At 43.2% G+C, this 19,218-nt stretch overlaps 1 protein-coding gene across 2 annotated transcripts in view; it reads right to left on the minus strand.

Moving 5' to 3' along the window:
• The window catches only part of cacna1sa (calcium channel, voltage-dependent, L type, alpha 1S subunit, a), a 31,547-nt gene extending 17,061 nt beyond the window's left edge, over nt 1–14,486 (minus strand). The window contains exons 1-21 of one of the 2 annotated variants that reach the window (XM_053484633.1): nt 14,379–14,486; nt 13,182–13,371; nt 12,908–13,013; nt 11,534–11,673; nt 11,288–11,392; nt 11,147–11,184; nt 10,896–11,048; nt 6,764–6,969; nt 6,557–6,660; nt 6,192–6,337; nt 5,651–5,732; nt 5,405–5,565; nt 5,030–5,255; nt 4,702–4,909; nt 3,556–3,676; nt 3,368–3,482; nt 3,199–3,295; nt 2,303–2,372; nt 1,612–1,744; nt 1,402–1,531; nt 1,209–1,268 (exon numbers count right to left, since the gene is read on the minus strand). In XM_053484633.1, coding sequence (XP_053340608.1) covers nt 1,209–1,268; nt 1,402–1,531; nt 1,612–1,744; nt 2,303–2,372; nt 3,199–3,295; nt 3,368–3,482; nt 3,556–3,676; nt 4,702–4,909; nt 5,030–5,255; nt 5,405–5,565; nt 5,651–5,732; nt 6,192–6,337; nt 6,557–6,660; nt 6,764–6,969; nt 10,896–11,048; nt 11,147–11,184; nt 11,288–11,392; nt 11,534–11,673; nt 12,908–13,013; nt 13,182–13,369 — 2,589 coding nt within the window. In that variant the 5' untranslated portion in view covers nt 13,370–13,371; nt 14,379–14,486. Of the gene's footprint in view, nt 1–1,208; nt 1,269–1,401; nt 1,532–1,611; nt 1,745–2,302; nt 2,373–3,198; nt 3,296–3,367; nt 3,483–3,555; nt 3,677–4,701; nt 4,910–5,029; nt 5,256–5,404; nt 5,566–5,650; nt 5,733–6,191; nt 6,338–6,556; nt 6,661–6,763; nt 6,970–10,895; nt 11,049–11,146; nt 11,185–11,287; nt 11,393–11,533; nt 11,674–12,907; nt 13,014–13,181; nt 13,372–14,378 lie in introns of those variants that run through there. The other variant, XM_053484632.1, reaches the window with a different exon arrangement.
• Between the last annotated feature and the right edge of the window lie 4,732 nt (nt 14,487–19,218).

The raw sequence follows: 19,218 nt of genomic DNA on the forward strand, positions 1-19,218 counted from the left end.
GGTAACCCCTTTTAGAATATTAGTTGAAATGAGTTATACTGTAGTTTTGAGTTAAGCAGCCCAGTAGTAAAGCTGAAAATTGGGCAGCGAGAGACCCCCCATAACCCCCCCAACCCCCCCCCAAACCTCCAAGTTTAGAGAGACCAACTCTCGTATGTTTATTATTCCAGATATAACGAGATATAGAAGCGTTTAGTGATTTAAAGAAGGATGAATTTAAATAACATCGGAGGTTTTTTAACAAATAATTTAGACGGGGCAGTACATTCATTTTTGTAACATTGACTCTCCCCAAGAGGAAAGTCGGCAAAGAGGTCCATTTATCCAAGTCTTTTCTAATTTCTCGAATTAAAGGGGAATAATTTGTCTTAAATAATTTTTTCAAATTGGGAATGAGAAAAATGGCCAAATATTTAAGACCCCTATCTAAAACCTGAAAAGGACATTGTATAGGTGGGTTACAGGGGCAATTAAAAGGCATAAAGACAGATTTTCACATTTTTATTTTTGTGTTTGTATATGTGTGCACTTGTGTGAGTAAGAGTTGTCCTACACAGTAGACTCCCCCGGTCTCAGTCACTACAGCGTTTGTATTAATTATTTTTATAGAAATATTTCTTATGGTAAAATTCACTTTGATATACAAGTGATTTAATAGACAAGCACTCTATGCTCGCAATCCAAGGTTTAACTGTATATGGTGGTAATGAGTTACACGGTTGTGATGCGCGGGTCGGGTATTTTTCCAAACCGCGTGTCCCGCTTTTATGAAATTATTTGGACCACCCCAGCCCGCCCCGCACCACTGTATCTATTTTTACCGCGCCTCGTCTTCCATCTTCACTTTTATTTCTTTGTTTTTGTTGTGACTGGCAGCGGTAGCTGCTTGGCGCTTTCGTGACTTTTTACGTGGCGTAACCTTATCAAAGAACTTAATAAAATATGAAAATAGATATTCACAAATATGTAATATAGGCTATAGGGAATTACACGCAACATACATGGATTTTTTTTATTTAAATTTTTTTTTAATGACCCGCCCCACAAATAAAGTGACAATTTCTTTACCCGCCCCAACCCGACCCGCGGATTACCAGACGACCCGCACATCACTATTACACTATTACTGTTACACAGTGGTTATGAGTTACATGGTGGTTACACTCGGTTTAGACAGACCGATGTTTTAGTTGCAAGTACAGTCTTACCTTCAGCACAATCTCAGCAGTGAAGACAGAGGTGAAGACGATGTCCGCATACGCCAAAACCTATGCCACAGGAGGAAGCCAGCATGGATTACGTTAGGTTATTGAACTCAGCCCTGAGAAGCTCAGTAAGACACATAGCCACAGGTCTGTCCTCTGTCTGGAACCTGCTGTGTCCCACTCAGGGGACATTTACCTGGTTCCTGAAGGACAGCGGGTCGATGGGGTCCTCAGCTGCCAGAGAGATGCTGCTCAGAAGGATGAAGAGGAGGATGATGTTGGTAAACGTTGTGGCGTTGATGATGCGGTGACACAACTTACGGAACCTGGAGGGAGAAATTAACATGTAGCGATGGCTCATGGACACATGATAGCTGTCTGTCTGTCTATCTGCCTTTATGCACACTTGTTCTGTGGGCCAAAGACAAAGAAGGAGCTGGCCTCAGGCATTGGCACCACCGTCTCCTTCAGCTGCAGATCAGCCATTGGCCGAGGCCTGGGGCTGGTGGGGATCTCAGGCTCCTCCTCCTCATCGTCACCTAGGTAATGGATTCAACATATCATTACTCATCAGCGGTCCTGGGTGGCCTGTGTTAGCTTCAGAAGCTTTCAGGAATGAACAGGACACAAGGAAGGAGTGTTAGGAGTCAGGATTCTGTTCTTAAGAAAGTTCTTCTGGATTTTAAACCATTAAATAATTGTTTGTCTTAAATAATAAGTCTGTGGTTTGATGTTTAACAAATGAGTAAAGCTACCTGTTGTGTTGGATTTTAACTTCTTGGTTTCGCTCTCACTCCTGATTGTGTTAGGATTTTCACTGTTGTGTCTTTTCTTCAATTATGCGTGTGTGTGTGTATGTGTTTTCCCATTTGGTTTTCAGTTTTTTGGGCTTGTTATAAAAAGTTCTCATATGGGATTACGCCGTGCCACACCGGCTCCACCTGCACTAATAATATACTTGAATATGCAAATGGTGTGCTGATAAAGTTTTGTTTTAAATGGAAAATGTGAAATAAAACCTACAGGGTGTTTTTTACAACATAATCAAAATTAGTTTAGTTAAGTAAACACACACACACACACACACACACACTCACCTGGAAAGTCAGCTGGTGGGAAAGGGTCTTTAATCTCATTTACATTGGACTCAAACTCGTCCACCTTCAGCTGATCACATCAGAGACGTCATGTTTTAATCCAGACTGTTAAGCTCATGTTACTGTTTAGTTTTTAAAAAATAAATACAGTGAAACCTCGGGTTGCGAGAAACGCAAGACGAGCAAAGATTTAAAAGAAATTTAAAAGGAAAACGAACAAGTTTACGAGTACGGAGTATCATGTATCACGCAGTACCGAGTATCATGTATCACGCATGCGCTTCTTGTTTTGCCGCCGAGCGTCACGTGATCACAACTGAGCCAACGGTTATTCTCTCTCTTGCACTGCGGAATTGTGGGTAATCGTCTCTCCTGCTGGGTCGTAGTGCGCGTCTCTTACTGGTATAATCAACATCCGTGCATGCGTGTACTGTTTACTAAAACACTGTGACCACGTGTGTGTGTGTAAAACATATTTTATTTTATGTTTGTAAGCGTGTGTGCAAGCGCACGTATACTGTTTCTTATAACACACGTGTGTGCGCGCATGTAAAGCAAAAGAAAGTCTAAATAGAGAGGTTAAAGATCCATTTGGGAGGGGTAAAGGAAAGTAACTCTTCTTTACAGACACACACATTTATTTTTAAAATAAAATAGTGCAGGTTAATTTGTTTTATTTTTACTTTATATTTTGTGTTAATTATTTTGATGTATTTATCTTTTTGGGCTGTGGAATGAATAATAGGAGTTTCCATTATTTCTTATGGGAACATAAAATTTGGTTTATGAATATTTTGGAATATGAGCCCCCTTCCGGAACGAATTATGCTCGTAATTCAAGGTTCCACTGTAATGAAAAATGTAACAATAAATAAGAGAAGGTGTGAATTTTTCACCTTGGCTGTGGTCGGGATTCCATCCGTCTTTGCTCGCTGCTCCGCCAGTTTCTTAGCCAGAGATTTATCTTCATCTCCCTTATCAGACACTTTGGATCTAAATGAGACCAATTAGACACGTAAACATCAGTGTGATGGCCCTGACGATACATCTGACCTTTGACCTCACCTGAGCATCTTTTTGCGTTTCTTCTCCTCTGCCTTCTCCTTCTGTGCAGAGGTGAGACTCTCAGCCTCAGCCAGGTTATCCACCGCAATAGCCAAGAACACATTTAACAGGATATCTGCATGAGACCGATCAGGAAAAACCCCCCCCCCCACACACACACACACACACACACACCGGGAGAAGGATACAGTTACCGCAGATGAACAGGATGATAAAGTAAATGCTGACGAGGATGCCCGGCATCACAGGACCTCCATGAGCCATGATACCATCATACATCACAGTGTTCCAGTCTTCTCCTGTCAGGATCTACACCCAGAGGGAGACACCGAGTCAGACAGACACACAGACAGACACACAGACAGACACACAGACAGACACACAGACAGACACACAGACAGTAAGAAAAAAGGAGATTTACAGAAGGGGAGGCAGTTAGAGACAGAGACACTTTGATGTTTCCATCCCACATAAAGAATTTTTTTTCCAAATACTGATATTCATTAATCATCATAATAATAATCATCAGTAATAATCATTATTCTCAAGTTCTTTTATTAAACAGTGTGTGTCCTGTGTGTGTGTGTGTCCTGTGTGTGTGTGTGTCCTGTGTGTGTGTGTCCTGTGTGTGTCCTGTGTGTGTGTGTCCTGTGTGTGTCCTGTGTGTGTGTGTGTGTCCTGTGTGTGTGTGTGTGTCCTGTGTGTGTGTGTGTGTCCTGTGTGTGTGTGTGTGTCCTGTGTGTGTGTCCTGTGTGTGTGTGTCCTGTGTGTGTGTCCTGTGTGTGTGTGTGTGGTGTGTGTGTCCTGTGTGTGTGTCGTGTGTGTGTCGTGTGTGTGTGTGTCCTGTGTGTGTGTGTGTGTCCTGTGTGTGTGTGTGTGTCCTGTGTGTGTGTCCTGTGTGTGTGTGTCCTGTGTGTGTGTCCTGTGTGTGTGTTTGTGGTGTGTGTGTCCTGTGTGTGTGTCGTGTGTGTGTCGTGTGTGTGTGTGTCCTGTGTGTGTCCTGTGTGTGTGTGTCCTGTGTGTGTCCTGTGTGTGTGTCCTGTGTGTGTGTGTCCTGTGTGTGTGTGTCCTGTGTGTGTCCTGTGTGTGTGTGTCCTGTGTGTGTCCTGTGTGTGTGTCCTGTGTGTGTGTGTGTGTGTCCTGTGTGTGTGTGTCCTGTGTGTGTGTGTCCTGTGTGTGTGTGTCCTGTGTGTGTGTCCTGTGTGTGTCCTGTGTGTGTGTGTCCTGTGTGTGTCCTGTGTGTGTGTCCTGTGTGTGTCCTGTGTGTGTGTCCTGTGTGTGTGTGTCCTGTGTGTGTGTGTCCTGTGTGTCCTGTGTGTGTCCTGTGTTATTACCTGGAAGACGGTGATGAGAGCCTGAGGGAAATTGTCGAAGTTGCTGCGCCGTACTTTCTGGTCAGGGAAGTTAAACTTCCCCCCGAACACCTGCATGCCGAGCAGAGCGAAGATAACAATGAAGAGGAAGAGGAGGAGCAGGAGAGAGGCTATGGAGCGCACAGAGTTCAGAAGGGATGCCACCAAGTTACTGAGAGACGTCCAGTACCTAGCACACACGCACACACGCACACACACACGCACACACACACGAAATGTAAATGTTACACCTTAACTTCTGAGAAAGGGTTCAAGGCATTCGGGTGAAGAGTGAGATAAACGTTTGTACTTGGTGACTTTGATGAGGCGCAGCAGGCGAATGCAGCGCATTACTGAGATGCCCATGGTGGACATGACACCCATATGGACCAGAATGAGCTCCAAAATCCCCACAGATACGACGAAACAGTCGAAACGATTAAACATAGACATGAAGTAAGCAGGCAGGCCGAGAGCGTACATCTTCATCACCATCTCCACCGCAAACAGAGACAGTAAAACTTTATTGGAATTTTCTGTGGACAATAAGACACAGGGACACTCTCAACACCCTGGGGCTGGACCTGCCCCCAACTGTAACTGTATCAAACTGTAACTGTCCTCAACTGGAGTCTGATAGTGTTATTTTGATTAGTGTGTGAGGGGCGTCTGATGAGAGATTGACCTTGGAATTCGGTGAGGGACTGGGACTGCTGATGATGCTCAGTGGCGATCACCAGCGTGTTGAAGAATACCAGCAGAAAGACGAGCCAGTAGAAGAGCTTGGACTTCACCCAAACCCGGCACTTTCTGCGGAAAAAACGATTCCAGCGGCGAGCGTGACGTCTGGGGAAAACATGGAGCTAATTTCAGTTCTAAACTATTCAGATCATTTCATCAGCAGGAAGTGGAAAAACAACGGATCACTCACACGTAGTACATAAGTCTGTTTAGACCCTCCAACTCATACAGACTCTCCGTCTCTGAACCTCTCTCCTGCAGTGGCAGAAGACCTGAGGGACATCAGCGGACAGAGGGGAGATACCAGTGAAAGACACCAGAGAGAGACACCACAAGGTAATTAGGAGGTCTCTCAAGACATGATTCTAAGGTGTGTGTCGAAAGTGTGGAAGGAAAAAATCGGATCGAAAGATACATACACATTTAGAGTTAATAAACAAAATGATCATGTAAACTTAGATTACATTCATTATTCAGAAAATTAAACCTTTAGAAACACCAGGAAACAGAATAAGACACCAGAGATAACAGTGAGAGAGACACTTAACCCTAACCCCAACCCTAACCCCAACCCTAACCCCAACCCTAACCCTAACCCTAACCCCAACACTAACTTGAACCCTAACCCTAACCCTAATTCTAACCCTAGACCAGTGACACTAGAGAGAGACCAGAGAAAGACACCAGAGTGTGTGTTTGTGAGTGTGTATTTGATCAAGTGTGTGTTTGACCTTGACCCTCCTGGTCGGGGTCCATGATCTCAGCCTGAGTGATCCATTCCATGTAACCCTTCAGATCTTCATCAAGCTGCTGACGCTCTCGCAACTTCTGATACTCACCACTCCGAGAGCTCTTCTCCCGCTCCTTAGTGAACTCACTGAGGTCAACACACACACACACACACACACACACACACACACACACACACACACAGGCAACATAATACATAATGATATGTTCTAAATAACACACACACACACAGGCAACATAATACATAATGATATGTTCTAAATAACACAAATACACACACACACGCACGCACGCACACACGCACACACGCACACACACACACACACAGTGATAGTGTGACACTGACCCACACAGGACTCCCAGCACCATGTTTAAGATGAAAAATGATCCCAGCAGAATGAGCGTGACGAAGTAGAGCCATGGCCACTCCATTCCAATTGCATCGTTTACCTGTGCACACACACACACACACACACACACACACACACACAAAGTTTGTTTTTGTATCATTACCACCAGTCACTGTCATGAGACACAGCACAGTGAGACTGACCCAGTAGAGGACGTCGGTCCAGCCCTGCGTGGTGATGCACTGGTACACAGTGAGCATGGAGAAGCCCAGGTTATCAAAGTGTGTGATGCCGTTATTGGGACCGGGCCATCCTGGTTTACACACCGTCCCATTCAAAGCACACCGCCGCCCGTTACCCGCCTCAGCACACGGAGACGGCTTCTCATTCTCCACCGTCGCTATGATATCTAACACACACACACACACACACACACACGTAGCATCACTTAGGAAACTAAAACCAGTACAGTGTGTCCTAAAGCAGTAGTAGTACAACATGCAAGGCTGATTTAGGAGTAATATTCAATTCAATTCAATTCAATTTTATTTGTATAGCGCTTTTAGCAATTTTCATTGCCGCAAAGCAGCTTTACATAGTCAAAAGAATTATTTAGGTTTGTATGAAATGTGAATTTGTATGAATCAAAATGGTCAGTTTGTCCCTGGTGAGCAAGCCGAGGGCGACAGTGGCAAGGAAAAACTCCCTGAGATGGTAATAGGAAGAAACCTTGAGAGGAACCAGACTCAACAGAGAACCCATCCTCATTTGGGTGAAACAGAAAGCAGTAAATGATCTGCATTTATACAGTGTGTAGGGTGGGAGGCAGTTCAGCTATAATAGCTGATGTTAATTGATGTTAATATGGAGTCCAGGTAGTTATTGAAGACCCAGGTAGACTTGTAAGAAGTTCCAGTCATGAACTATCGAACTGTCAAGTCCCCAGAGAAACAGTTGCCAACACCAGTCAGGGCCAGAACCATTTTCTAGGTAGAGAGAATCATCCCCAGACACCAGACGCATCCCAGAGAGACACACGGGGCATCCATGTGACGAGATCTTCAGCCAGAAGCGGGGCACCAGGATGGGTCAGACAGGTCCGGAGGGCAGAGGGAGTCTGGATCACTGGCAGCTCAGGAACGACATGTGTAGCTCGACAGAGAGAGAGAGAAAGAGTGAAAGGGGGGACAGGAGGAGAGAGGAAAAAGAAAGAGGGGGGGAAAGAGAAGAAGAGGAGAGATGGCAGTTAGGTATGGTCACAGTCACACAATGTATAATGTGAATGTATATTAACTGTAGAGTGCAAGCAGAGACTCCGGCAGGACTAACTATGACAGCATAACTAAAAGGGAGAGCCAGAAGGAAACACAAACATGAGGGCTTCCTGACATGTAAAGCAAACAATCACCTCACCGTCAGCAAACCTGAGTGATCAATGAGAGTGAGGAAGACAGCATCCAAACATACCAGTTCACCATAATACTCTACGTCCATGAGTCCCCCAGATCTGCTCCTTTACCTATGGCAAATCTATTTATAAAAATGCTTGGCTAAATAAATAGGTTTTTAGCCTGGACTTAAACACTGAGACTGTGTCTGAGTCCCGAACACTATTTGGAAGACTATTCCATAACTTTGGGGCTTTGTAAGAAAAAGCTCTGCCCCCAGCTGTATTTTTCATAATAAGCGGTACTGACAAGCAGCCTGCATCCTTTGATCGAAGTAGGCGTGGCGGATCGTAAGACACTAGCAGTTCGCTCAGGTACTGCGGCGCGAGACCATTTAATGCTTTATATGTCAAGAGTAGTATTTTAAAATCAATGCGAAATTTCACAGGGAGCCAATGGAGTGAAGATAAGATAGGGGTGATGTCTTCTGGTTCTGGTGAGGACTCTCGCTGCTGCATTCTGGACTAGCTGAAGCTTATTTATGCATCTAGCTGAACAACCAGACAGTAAGGCATTACAATAGTCCAACCTAGAGGTGATAAAAGCATGAACTAGTTTTTCTGCGTCGTTTAGCGACAATAAATTTCTTATTCTGGCAATATTTCTGAGGTGAAAGAATGCTATCCTGGTAATATTATCTACATGTGCTTCAAATGAAAGGCTGGAATCAATAATCACACCAAGGTCTTTCACTGTTGCATTTGATGGAACAGAAAGGCCACCTAAAGTTACGGTGTGATCTAAAATTTTACTCCTAGCTGTATGCGGTCCTATGACTAGAACTTCTGTCTTATCCGGATTTAGCAGAAGGAAGTTAATTAGCATCCAATTTCTTATGTCCTGCACACATTGCTCAATTTTAGTAAGCTGTTTTTTCTTATCAGGTTTTGCTGAGACATATAACTGTGTATCGTCAGCATAACAATGAAAACTAATACCATGCTTACGGATTATGTTGCCCAGAGAAGGCATGTAAAGGGAAAAAAGCAGTGGACCTAAAACTGAACCCTGCGGAAGGTCAAACTCCACTAGAGAACATGCAGAATAATCACCATTTAAGTCTACATACTGATAACGATGGGTCAGATAGGATCTGAGCCAGGAGAGGGCTGTACCCTTAATTCCCACTACATTTTCTAATCTGTGAAGAAGAATAGCGTGATCAACAGTGTCAAAAGCTGCACTGAGGTCAAGTAATACAAGCATAGTTACACAACCCTGATCAGAGGCCAATAGAATGTCATTTACTACTTTAACGAGCGCTGTCTCTGTACTGTGATGAGGCCTAAATCCTGACTGATACAGTTCATGTATGCCATTTCTATGTATATATGAGCATAGCTGCTCCGCTACTATCTTTTCCAGGATCTTAGAGATAAAGGGGAGGTTTGATATTGGTCTGTAACTGGACAGCTGACAGGGGTCGAGGTCAGGTTTCTTAATTATTGGTTTGATAACTGCTAATTTAAAAGATTTTGGAACATATCCAATGCTGAGTGAAGAATTAATTATTCTCAACAGGGGTTCTGTTATTGCTGGTACTATCTGTTTAAGAAAATGTGTCGGTACAGGATCTAATATACAGGTTGATGAATTTGCAGAAGAGATGAGTGAAATTAGTTCATTCTCTTCAAGGGGAGTAAAGTATTCTAGGTTCTGGTCTGACATGGCTAGATTAACATCTGCATCAATTACATTGTTCGGTTTCAAAACCTCAATTTTATGCCTAATATTTACAATTTTATTATTAAAAAAGTTCATGAAGTCCTCACTATTGCATGATGTTGTTGTGGAGATTTCTGCAGTGGTCTTATTTCTGGTTAATTTGGCTACAGCATTAAATAAGAATCTAGGATTATTTTTGTTATTTTCTATAAGAGTGGAGAGATATGTTGATCTAGCTACACTAAGAGCTTTTCTATAGTTCAGGATGCTCTCCTTCCATGCTATTTGAAATACTAGTAATTTAGTTTGACGCCATTTACGTTCTAATTTCCGAGCGGTCTGTTTTAAAGTGCGCGTGTGATCATTATACCAGGGAGCAAGTTTTTTATCTCTAATAATTTTTCTTTTGACTGGAGCTACATTATCTAGGGTATAGCGAAATGTCGACTCTAAATATTCAGTCGCCTGATCGAGTTCTGTGGGGTCAGACGGTGATCTAATCGAAGTTGGGAACTCTGGGAGATTACTGATAAAACTCTGTTTGGTAGTTGATGTGAATGTACGTTTCATACGGTAGCGCAATATCCAGGGTGTCATTAGGCTGACAGTAGGGTTTAGCTCAGGGGTAGCTCAGTGGTTAAGGCATTGGACTACGGTTCGGAAGATCCCAGGTTCAAACCCCACAACCGCCAAGTTGCCACTGTTGGGCCCTTGAGCGCGGCCCCTAATCCTCAACTGCTCAGATGTATAATGAGATAAAAATGTAAGTCGCTCTGGATAAGAGCGTCTGCCAAATGCCTAAATGTACTGTAAATGTAAATGTTTAGGGGTGTCATTAGGCTGACATTAGGGTTTAGGGGTGTCATTAGGCTGACATTAGGGTTTAGGGGTGTCATTAGGCTGACAGTAGGGTTTAGGGGTGTCATTAGGCTGACAGTAGGGTTTAGGGGTGTCATTAGGCTGACAGTAGGGTTTAGGGGTGTCATTAGGCTGACAGTAGGGTTTAGGGGTGTCATTAGGCTGACAGTAGGGTTTAGGGGTGTCATTAGGCTGACATTAGGGTTTAGGGGTGTCATTAGGTTAACATTAGGGTTTAGGGGTTTTATTAGGCTGACATTAGGGTTTAGGGGTGCAGTCTTAGGGGTGTTGAGTCGGGGGATGTTGGGGTTTTAAGGTTTGTGTTGTTTCCTTCATGTCTATGTGCACTAGTAAGAGTGCTAACCTGTGCCTTTGTAGTAGCAGGTTTTGTGCATCTTGCATTTGAAGAGCTCGAGGCCGATGATGGCGTAGATGGTGACCATAAAGAGGACAAGCAGGGAAATGTGGAAGAGTGGGAGCATGGACTTCAGAATGGAGCTCATCACCACCTGCAGGCCTGGAGGACAAATTACACCCTGGATAATAAAACACCTGACCAAGAGACCCCGTGCACCCAAGCGTAGTGTGTGTGTGTGTGTGTGCACGGTGACTTACTCGGAACTCCTGAGACGAGCCGTAGCGGCCTGAGCACCCTGAAATGATGATAATATTAAACTAGAAGTGTAGTGTACATGCACACAAGGTTAGGGTTACTGACACAAACACACAGAGCGACTAAACACACTGCCTGCGAACCTGAACGCTCTCAGAGCTTTCATATCAAACCCTCCACCTTTCTGTTCCACCGGAGCTTCAACACCACTGATATTATTAATGAAGTCCACCACTATGGTGAAGAGGCTGATAGGGAGAGAGAGAGAGAGAGAGAGAGTATATATAGTGTATACGTGACTATTTAATGTGTTGACTAAAAATGAGTGCCTAATGATTAACTTTCTAAGAACAGACAGACAGACAGACAGACAGACGTTTCAGTCTCACCCCATCGTTACTATGACGAAGTCCAGAATGTTCCAGCAGTTTCGTAAATATGCATCAGCGTGGAAGAGCAGTCCGTACGCCACGATCTTCAGGAAACACTCCAGTGTGAAGATGATGAGGAAGATGTACTCCAAACTCTCCTGTTAGCAGCAGAATAACACACACACACACACACACACACACACACACACACACATGAAATGTGAATATGTGTGAATCAGAGAGATCAGATCGTCCCTGATGAACAAACATTACACACAACAGGTCTCGTTTTCTCAGGCTCCTCTTCCTGAAGAACACTGGGGTGTAAGAGGAGGACGTGTGGGAAGCTTCTTCTCTAATTCGCCGTAACTTCGCTTAGTCTTCTGGACAGATGTTCTGATGTGTGTGTGTGTGTGAGTGTGTATGGAGGAGTAAAAATTAAGCTAGACATCTAGACATAAGGCTTAAACTGGTTATTTAACACACACACACACACACACACATGCACGCACGCACACAATAGATGTGTAACAATAACAGTGTGAAATACATGTTAAACATTACGTCTGAAACTTGAAACACTTTTAAACACTGGTGTGTGTGTGTGTGTGTGTGTGTGTAGTCTAAATTTAAAGACTTTACCCACTAATGGGACCAGCTGCTCTTCTCATTCACCTGGGTCAAGGACACACACGCACGCACGCACGCACACACACACTCACACACACACACACACACACACACACGCACGCACACACGCACACACACACACATTGGGGAAGGTCTCTTATTGTCTTATTGTTGTGTGTGTGTGTGTGTGTGTGTGTGTGTGTGTTAAACTTAACACATGATGAAACCTCTTGTCAGGAGGGACTGTACAGCCTGAACTGAATAGTGATTAGATTATTATTATTACAGAGTTATTGATCAGATTATTGACTATTAATGAGGAGAGAGATTTACAGCCTAAATGAATCTCAGATGTCAGAAGTATCTTCTGTCTGTACAGTTAAACCTTGGATTACGACCATAATTGGTTCCTGAAGCGTGCTTGTATATCAAAACACGTGTATATCAAAGTGAATTTCCCCCATAAGAAATAATGGAAACTCGGATGATTCTTCATTTACAAAGTAAAAATAGAATAAATTAACCTATATATATCTATACACACACACACACACACATATGGATGTTGACTATACAAGTGTTGCACTGCGTACTACTTATATATCAAGACTTCGCTCGTTTATTAAGTAAAGATTTATTAAAAAATTTAGTTTTGTAAAATGCTCACAGGCAGAGTTACTCACAGTCCAAGGTTTCAGTGTATTTACTGAGTAACATGTAAGCCAGAATAACCTGTGTGTGTGTGTGTGTGTGTATACACACCAGGTTGCTGTTGGTGTTGTTGGTGTCCTCCTCAGGCATGGGCATGAACACAGCGAGCGCCACACAGTTAGCAAAGATGGTGAGAAGGATGATGATCTCGAACGGCCTAAAGGGGCGGAGTCAAGGGGCGAAACACTCTGTACAATAAGTGAAATTAGTGCTCGCTTTGTTATGACTGCAGTCACATGACCCACTAACAAGCGTTAGTGATATCTTACTTCCTGCCTCTGTGTGAGTGTGTGTGACTGTGTGTGTGTGTGTGTGTGAAGGATATTTCCACTCCACAATGCTGATGCAGGCCTTGCGGAAGGGGTTCTTCAGCGTGAGGAAGAGGAGCGAGCGCGCAGGGCGAGGGTTCCCCCCGGTGGCCTGGAGCTTCTTCAGCTTCTCCCTCTGCTTCCTCTTCAGCGTCTCCTCATCCATGATGAAGGAGCTCATAGGAACCTCAGCCCCGCCCTCCATCGCTACACACACACACACACACACACACACACACACACACACACAGTGACACACTTATTTCCTGTTATTACTTAATTTTTCTGTTTCACCCAGATGAGGATGGGTTCCCTGGTGAGTCTGGTTCCTCTCAATTCAATTCAATTTTATTTTATTTGTATAGCGCTTTTAACAATTGTCATTGTCCCGACGCAGCTTCACACAATCAGAAGAATTATTTAAGTTTGTATGGAATCTCAAGGTTTATTCTTATTACCATCTCAGGGAGTTTTTCCCCTCAGCACTGTCACCCTCGGCTCGTTCATCAGGGACGATCTCACAATCTCTTATTATATAAACACATTTTTCTCACTTATACACACTTTCATAAATTTAATTTTTATATTTTGTGAAGCTTCTTTGAGACGATGAACATTGATAAAAGTGCTATGTTAAAAAAATGTATAATTTTTTTTAATTTAATTATTTAACACAACTGTCACACTTACACACACACAAACACACACACACACACACAATGGCAAAACCTGTTTAACACAAATGACACACACACACACACACACGCACACACACACAGAGTTAAACACTTTTTTAACACAACTGACACACACACACACAGTGACAAAACTTATTTAACACATCTGTCACACTCTCTCTCTCTCTCTCTCTCTCTCTCACACACACACACAAACACACACACACACACACACACACACACAGTGACAAAACTTATTTAACACAACTGTCACTCTCTCTCTCTCTCTCTCTCTCTCTCTCTCTCACACACACACACACACACACAAACACACACACACACACACACACACACACACAGTGACAAAACTTATTTAACACAACTGTCACACACTCTCTCTCTCACACACACACACACACACACACACACAGTTAAACAATTATTTAACGCAACTGTCCCCTTCTCTCTCTCTCTCTCTCTCTCTCTCTCTTACACACATGCACACACACACACACACACATACACACAACTACACACCTGGTGAAGGCTTTTCGTGTCTGGTCCTGTCTTAACTTTTTCTTCTTTCCTTCTCTCTTCAGACCCGTGCTTTACCCTCTCTCTCTTCCCTCACTCCCTCTTTCTCTTTCTCTCTCTCTCTCTCTCCCCTCACTCCCTCTCTCTCTTTCTCTCCCTCACTCCCTCTCTCTCTCTCCCCCCCTCTCTCTCTCTCTCTCTCCTTCACCCCCCCTCTCTCTCTCTCTGCAGCTGTCTTTTCTAAGATCAAATATAGACAATGCATGTCACTCAGTGAAGGAGGGGAATGTTTATTTGTGTGTGTGTGTGTGTGTGTGTTGGATTGTCCGTGTGTACGTGTCTGTGTGTTTGTGGGCGACATACTCGTTGAGCCAAAGCTAACGCTAAAGCTAGCCCACCTCTTCTGCGCTTTACGTGTCCAACAGGTTTGCTCTCCTCAGTGATGCACCCGCTGAGAAACCTGAAAGAGCTCTGGTTATAGGAGACTCTATACTGAGACATGTGACATTAGCCAGGCCTTTAGGGGCGCCAGCGGCAGTGGTTAGGTGTATCCCGAGCTGCCAGGAAACATAGCAGGTAATCTTAGGGCTCTAGGACAGCACAGGTTCTCCAAGATAGTGGTACATGCTGGAGCTAACGATATACGCCTTCGTCAGTCAGAGGTTAGTAAGAATAACTTTATAGAGGTGTTTAAATTAGCGAAGGCGATGTCCGATGGATTAGTATGCTCTGGTCCCATCCCAATGAGACGTGGTGACAAAACTGGCCTGTTAGGGCGGGACGGTGTCCATCCCACTAAGGAAGGTGCTGCTCTCATTTCCTGTAGTATAGCTCATAGTCTCAGAAAAGGCCTAGTTAATCGGTGACAATCCAGAGCCCAGGCCAGGGAGCAGACGGACAGGCTAAACCAACCGTCTGCTAGCTGCATAGAGTCGTCACTCAGGGTTCACTGTATTGAGACTGTGTCTGTTCTAATCACAAATTTAGAAAGACTCAGAATGTCTGTTTTAGTAACTTAATTAACATAAAGACCACAAACTTGGATCAGACTGAATGTACAGCCGGCACCTCTGACCTGAACCCTCTGAGATCAGAATTTATGTCCATGAACATTTTCAATAACAAAATCGTGAATGTTAGGCAAAAAAATCAGCCTTTGAAACCAGACAAATTACAGTAAGTGATACAGATGATAAACCAACCACATCACATTAGAACCTAAAATGCTTTACTCCCCTTAAAGAGAGGGAAATTATTTTACTCATCTTTTCTTTAAACCCCTGAACCAAGAACCCCGATTGAAAATAATTAACTCTTCACTCATCATTATTAGTTTGTAGATTTAAATGGTGACCACTCTACATGTTTTCAAGTGGACTTTGGTGTTCCACAAGGTTCAGTTTTAGGCCCACTGCTTTTTTCTCTTTATTCATTTCACTGTTATGCTGACGACACACAGTCATACGTCTTAGCAAAACCAGATGAGATAAACCAAAATGCAGCTGCCAGGGTTCTCACCAGATCCAGAAAATATGATCATATAACCCCAATATTATCATCCCTGCACTGGCTACCTGTTCAGTTTAGAATTAATTACAAAATAGTATTACTTACATACAAGGTTTTAAATGGTTTAGCTCCCACATACCTAACCAGTCTTCTAATACGCTACAATCCACCACGCTCCTTAAGATCACAAAACTCTGGACTTCTTGTAATTCCCAGAATTTCAAAATCTACATAAGAGGGGTAGGGCTTTTTCATATTTAGCTCCAATGCTTTGGAATAGTCTTCCCAACAGTGTTCGGGGCTCAGACACGGTTTCCCAGTTTAAAAGTAGACTCAAGACGCATCTCTTCAATCTGGCATACGCGTAACTCATCCCATAATCTCATACTTTAGTATATCTATCCTGAATGGCAACTACGCTAATTCTCTCCATCTGTTCTGTACTTTTCTACCCATCCCGAGGCATCTGGTGATTGTACCAGCTTCAGTAGACAAAGGCCAACCCTGCAAGGATCCTGAGGCATCCAGAGAAGGACCAGCTCCAGCTGGATTCTGCTTTATGATGGTTGGAGCTACACATCCTGCTCCTGAGCTCCCAGTGATCCAGATCCCATCTGCCCTCTGCACCTACTGACTCCCTGTGCTGAACTGGACTTCATGTTATATTGTACTTTCAGCTGCATAACACACATGATGTTATATCATCTCTATCTGTTATCACATAGATGAGGATGGGTTCCCTGTTGAGTCTGGTTCCTCTCAAAGTTTCTTCCTATTACCATCTCAGGGAGTTTTTCCTTGCCACTGTCGCCGTCACCCTCGGCTTGTTCATCAGAGACATTTCATTCATCATTCAATCACTCATCTCATTATTATCTAGACACATTTTTTACACACACACACAATTTATTATTATTATAATTTTATTATTACAGTATATATATATATATATTTTTTTTTTAATTATAATTATTATTTTCTATGAATTTCTTTCATCTTTGTGAAGCTGCTTTAAGACAATGACCATTGTTAAAAGCGCTATATAAATAAAATTGAATTGAATTGAATAAACCAGCTTACTAAAGTTGAGCAATGTGTGCAGGACTTAAGAGATTGGATGCTAATTAACTTCCCTCTGCTTAATCTTTGGAAGACAGAAGTTCTAGTCACAGGATCACAGGGAGCTGGAAGTAAGCTTTTAAATTACTCTTAACTTTAGATGGCCTTTCTGTTTCATCAAGTGCAACAGTAAAAGTGTTGAGTAAAAGACCTAGTTCATGCTTTTATCACCTTTAGGTTGGACTATTGTAATGCCTTACTGTCTGGTTGTTCAACTAGGTGCATAAACAAGCTTCAATTAGTCCAGAATGCAGCAGCGAGAGTCCTCACTAGAACCAGAAGATACAAGCACATCACCCCTATCTTATCTTCACTCCATTGGCTCCCCGTGAAATTTCGCATTGATTTTAAAATACTACTCTTGACATATAAAGCATTAAATGGTCTCGCGCCACAGTATCTGAGTGAACTACTAGTGTCTTTCGATCCGCCACGCCTACTTCGATCAAAGGATGCAGGCTGCTTGTCAGTACCGCATATTATGAAAACTACAGCTGGGGGCGGAGCTTTTTCTTACAAAGTTATGGAATCTGAGCCCCGAACATTAATTCAGTCTCAATGTTTAAGTCTAGACTAAAAATTTGTTTATTTAGCCAAGCATTTTTATAAATAGATTTGCCTTAGGTAAAGGAGCAGATCTGGGGGACTCATGGACGTAGAGTATTATGGTGAACTGGTATGTTTGGATGCTGTCTTCCTCACTCTCATTGATCACTCAGGTTTGCTGACGGTGAGGTGATTGGTCGCTTTACATCTCAGTTCCCCCTCATGTCTGTGTTTCCTTCTGGCTCCTCCCCTTTTAGTTAGGATTTCTCTCCACTCTCTACCTCTCTCTCTTTAACTCTCCCTGTCTCTCTCTCTCTCTCTCTCTCTCTCTCTGTCTCAATACACCTGTCTCTCCTGAGCTGCCAGTGATCCAGACCCCCTCTGTCCCCTGGACCTGTCTGACTCGTCCTGGTGTCCCTCTTCTGGTTGGAGATCTGGTCACATGGAGGCCCCGTGTGGTCTGTCTGGGATGCGTGTGGTGACTGGGGATGGTTCCACTTTAACATGAAGACGGTCCTGTCCTCGTCTGATGCGACAGCTGTTCTCTGAGGACTCGTGACTTCAGTCACTCGATAGTTCAGGACTAGAGTTTTCTACAGTCTACCTGCGCCTCCAATAACCAACTGGACTTCATATTAACATTAATTAACATCAACTGTTATACTGAACTTCCAGCCTCCTAACACACAGTATGAGTGCAGATCAATGGGTTCCCTGTTGAGTCTGGTTCCTCTCAAGGTTTCTTCCTATTACCATCGCCCTCGGCTCGTTCATCAGGGACAATCTGATCATCTTAATTCATACACATTCACATTTCATACAAACTTAAATAATTATTTTGATTGTGTAAATCTGCTTTGGGACAATGACAGTCATTAAAAGCTATGCAAATTAAATTGAATTAAATTGTTTGTGTGTGTCTGAAGGAGTGTGTGTGTGTGTATGTATATGATGTGTGTGCGAGTGTGTGTGTGTTGGATTGTCAGTGTGTATAATGTGTGTGTGTGCTGTTATCAGTGTGTACTGTTTGTGTGTGTGTTGGATTGTTGGTATATGTGTGTGTGTGTGTGTGTGTGTGTGTGGTAATGAGTGAGTAATGAACAGGTGACAGTTTGTAACAATTGCTGTTGAATTCAGGACTCAGGAGCGCTCCCAGTGGTCACCAGGTGTAACACAGTATGTCCAACGCTCACTACACTGTGTTTCACCCTCATCATTTTAGAGAAAGGCCACACCGACTGATTCATGGAAATGTTTCATTAGCCTTACTCACACACACACACACACACACACACATGTAAATTCATTGTGTTCAGCTGCACAGTAATATTGAAATATTTTGTTTAATCAACAAATTTGCAGTAAAAACAGATCAACTAAAGAAAAGAGTTTAGTTAAACATGCATCAAAAATCCCTACATATAAAACACATTTCTTCTCCAATCTTTCACACACACACACAGACACAAAGTGTCCGCACAGTGGATGGTGTGTGAGCTCCAGCCAGTCACAGATTAGATTTACTTCCGTAGTGCACGAGCTACTTTAACGCTGTACCCTCAGTGTGATGTAGTGCGCCTTTAAAACACACACACACACACACCACACAGTTTAGTACACAGTGTGTAGGGTGGGAATGAAGGTGGTGTTTTCTTGCTCTTGGCTTCGC

This window comes from Clarias gariepinus, chromosome 23 (genome assembly GCF_024256425.1).
Source record: "Clarias gariepinus isolate MV-2021 ecotype Netherlands chromosome 23, CGAR_prim_01v2, whole genome shotgun sequence".
NCBI lineage: Eukaryota > Metazoa > Chordata > Actinopteri > Siluriformes > Clariidae > Clarias > Clarias gariepinus.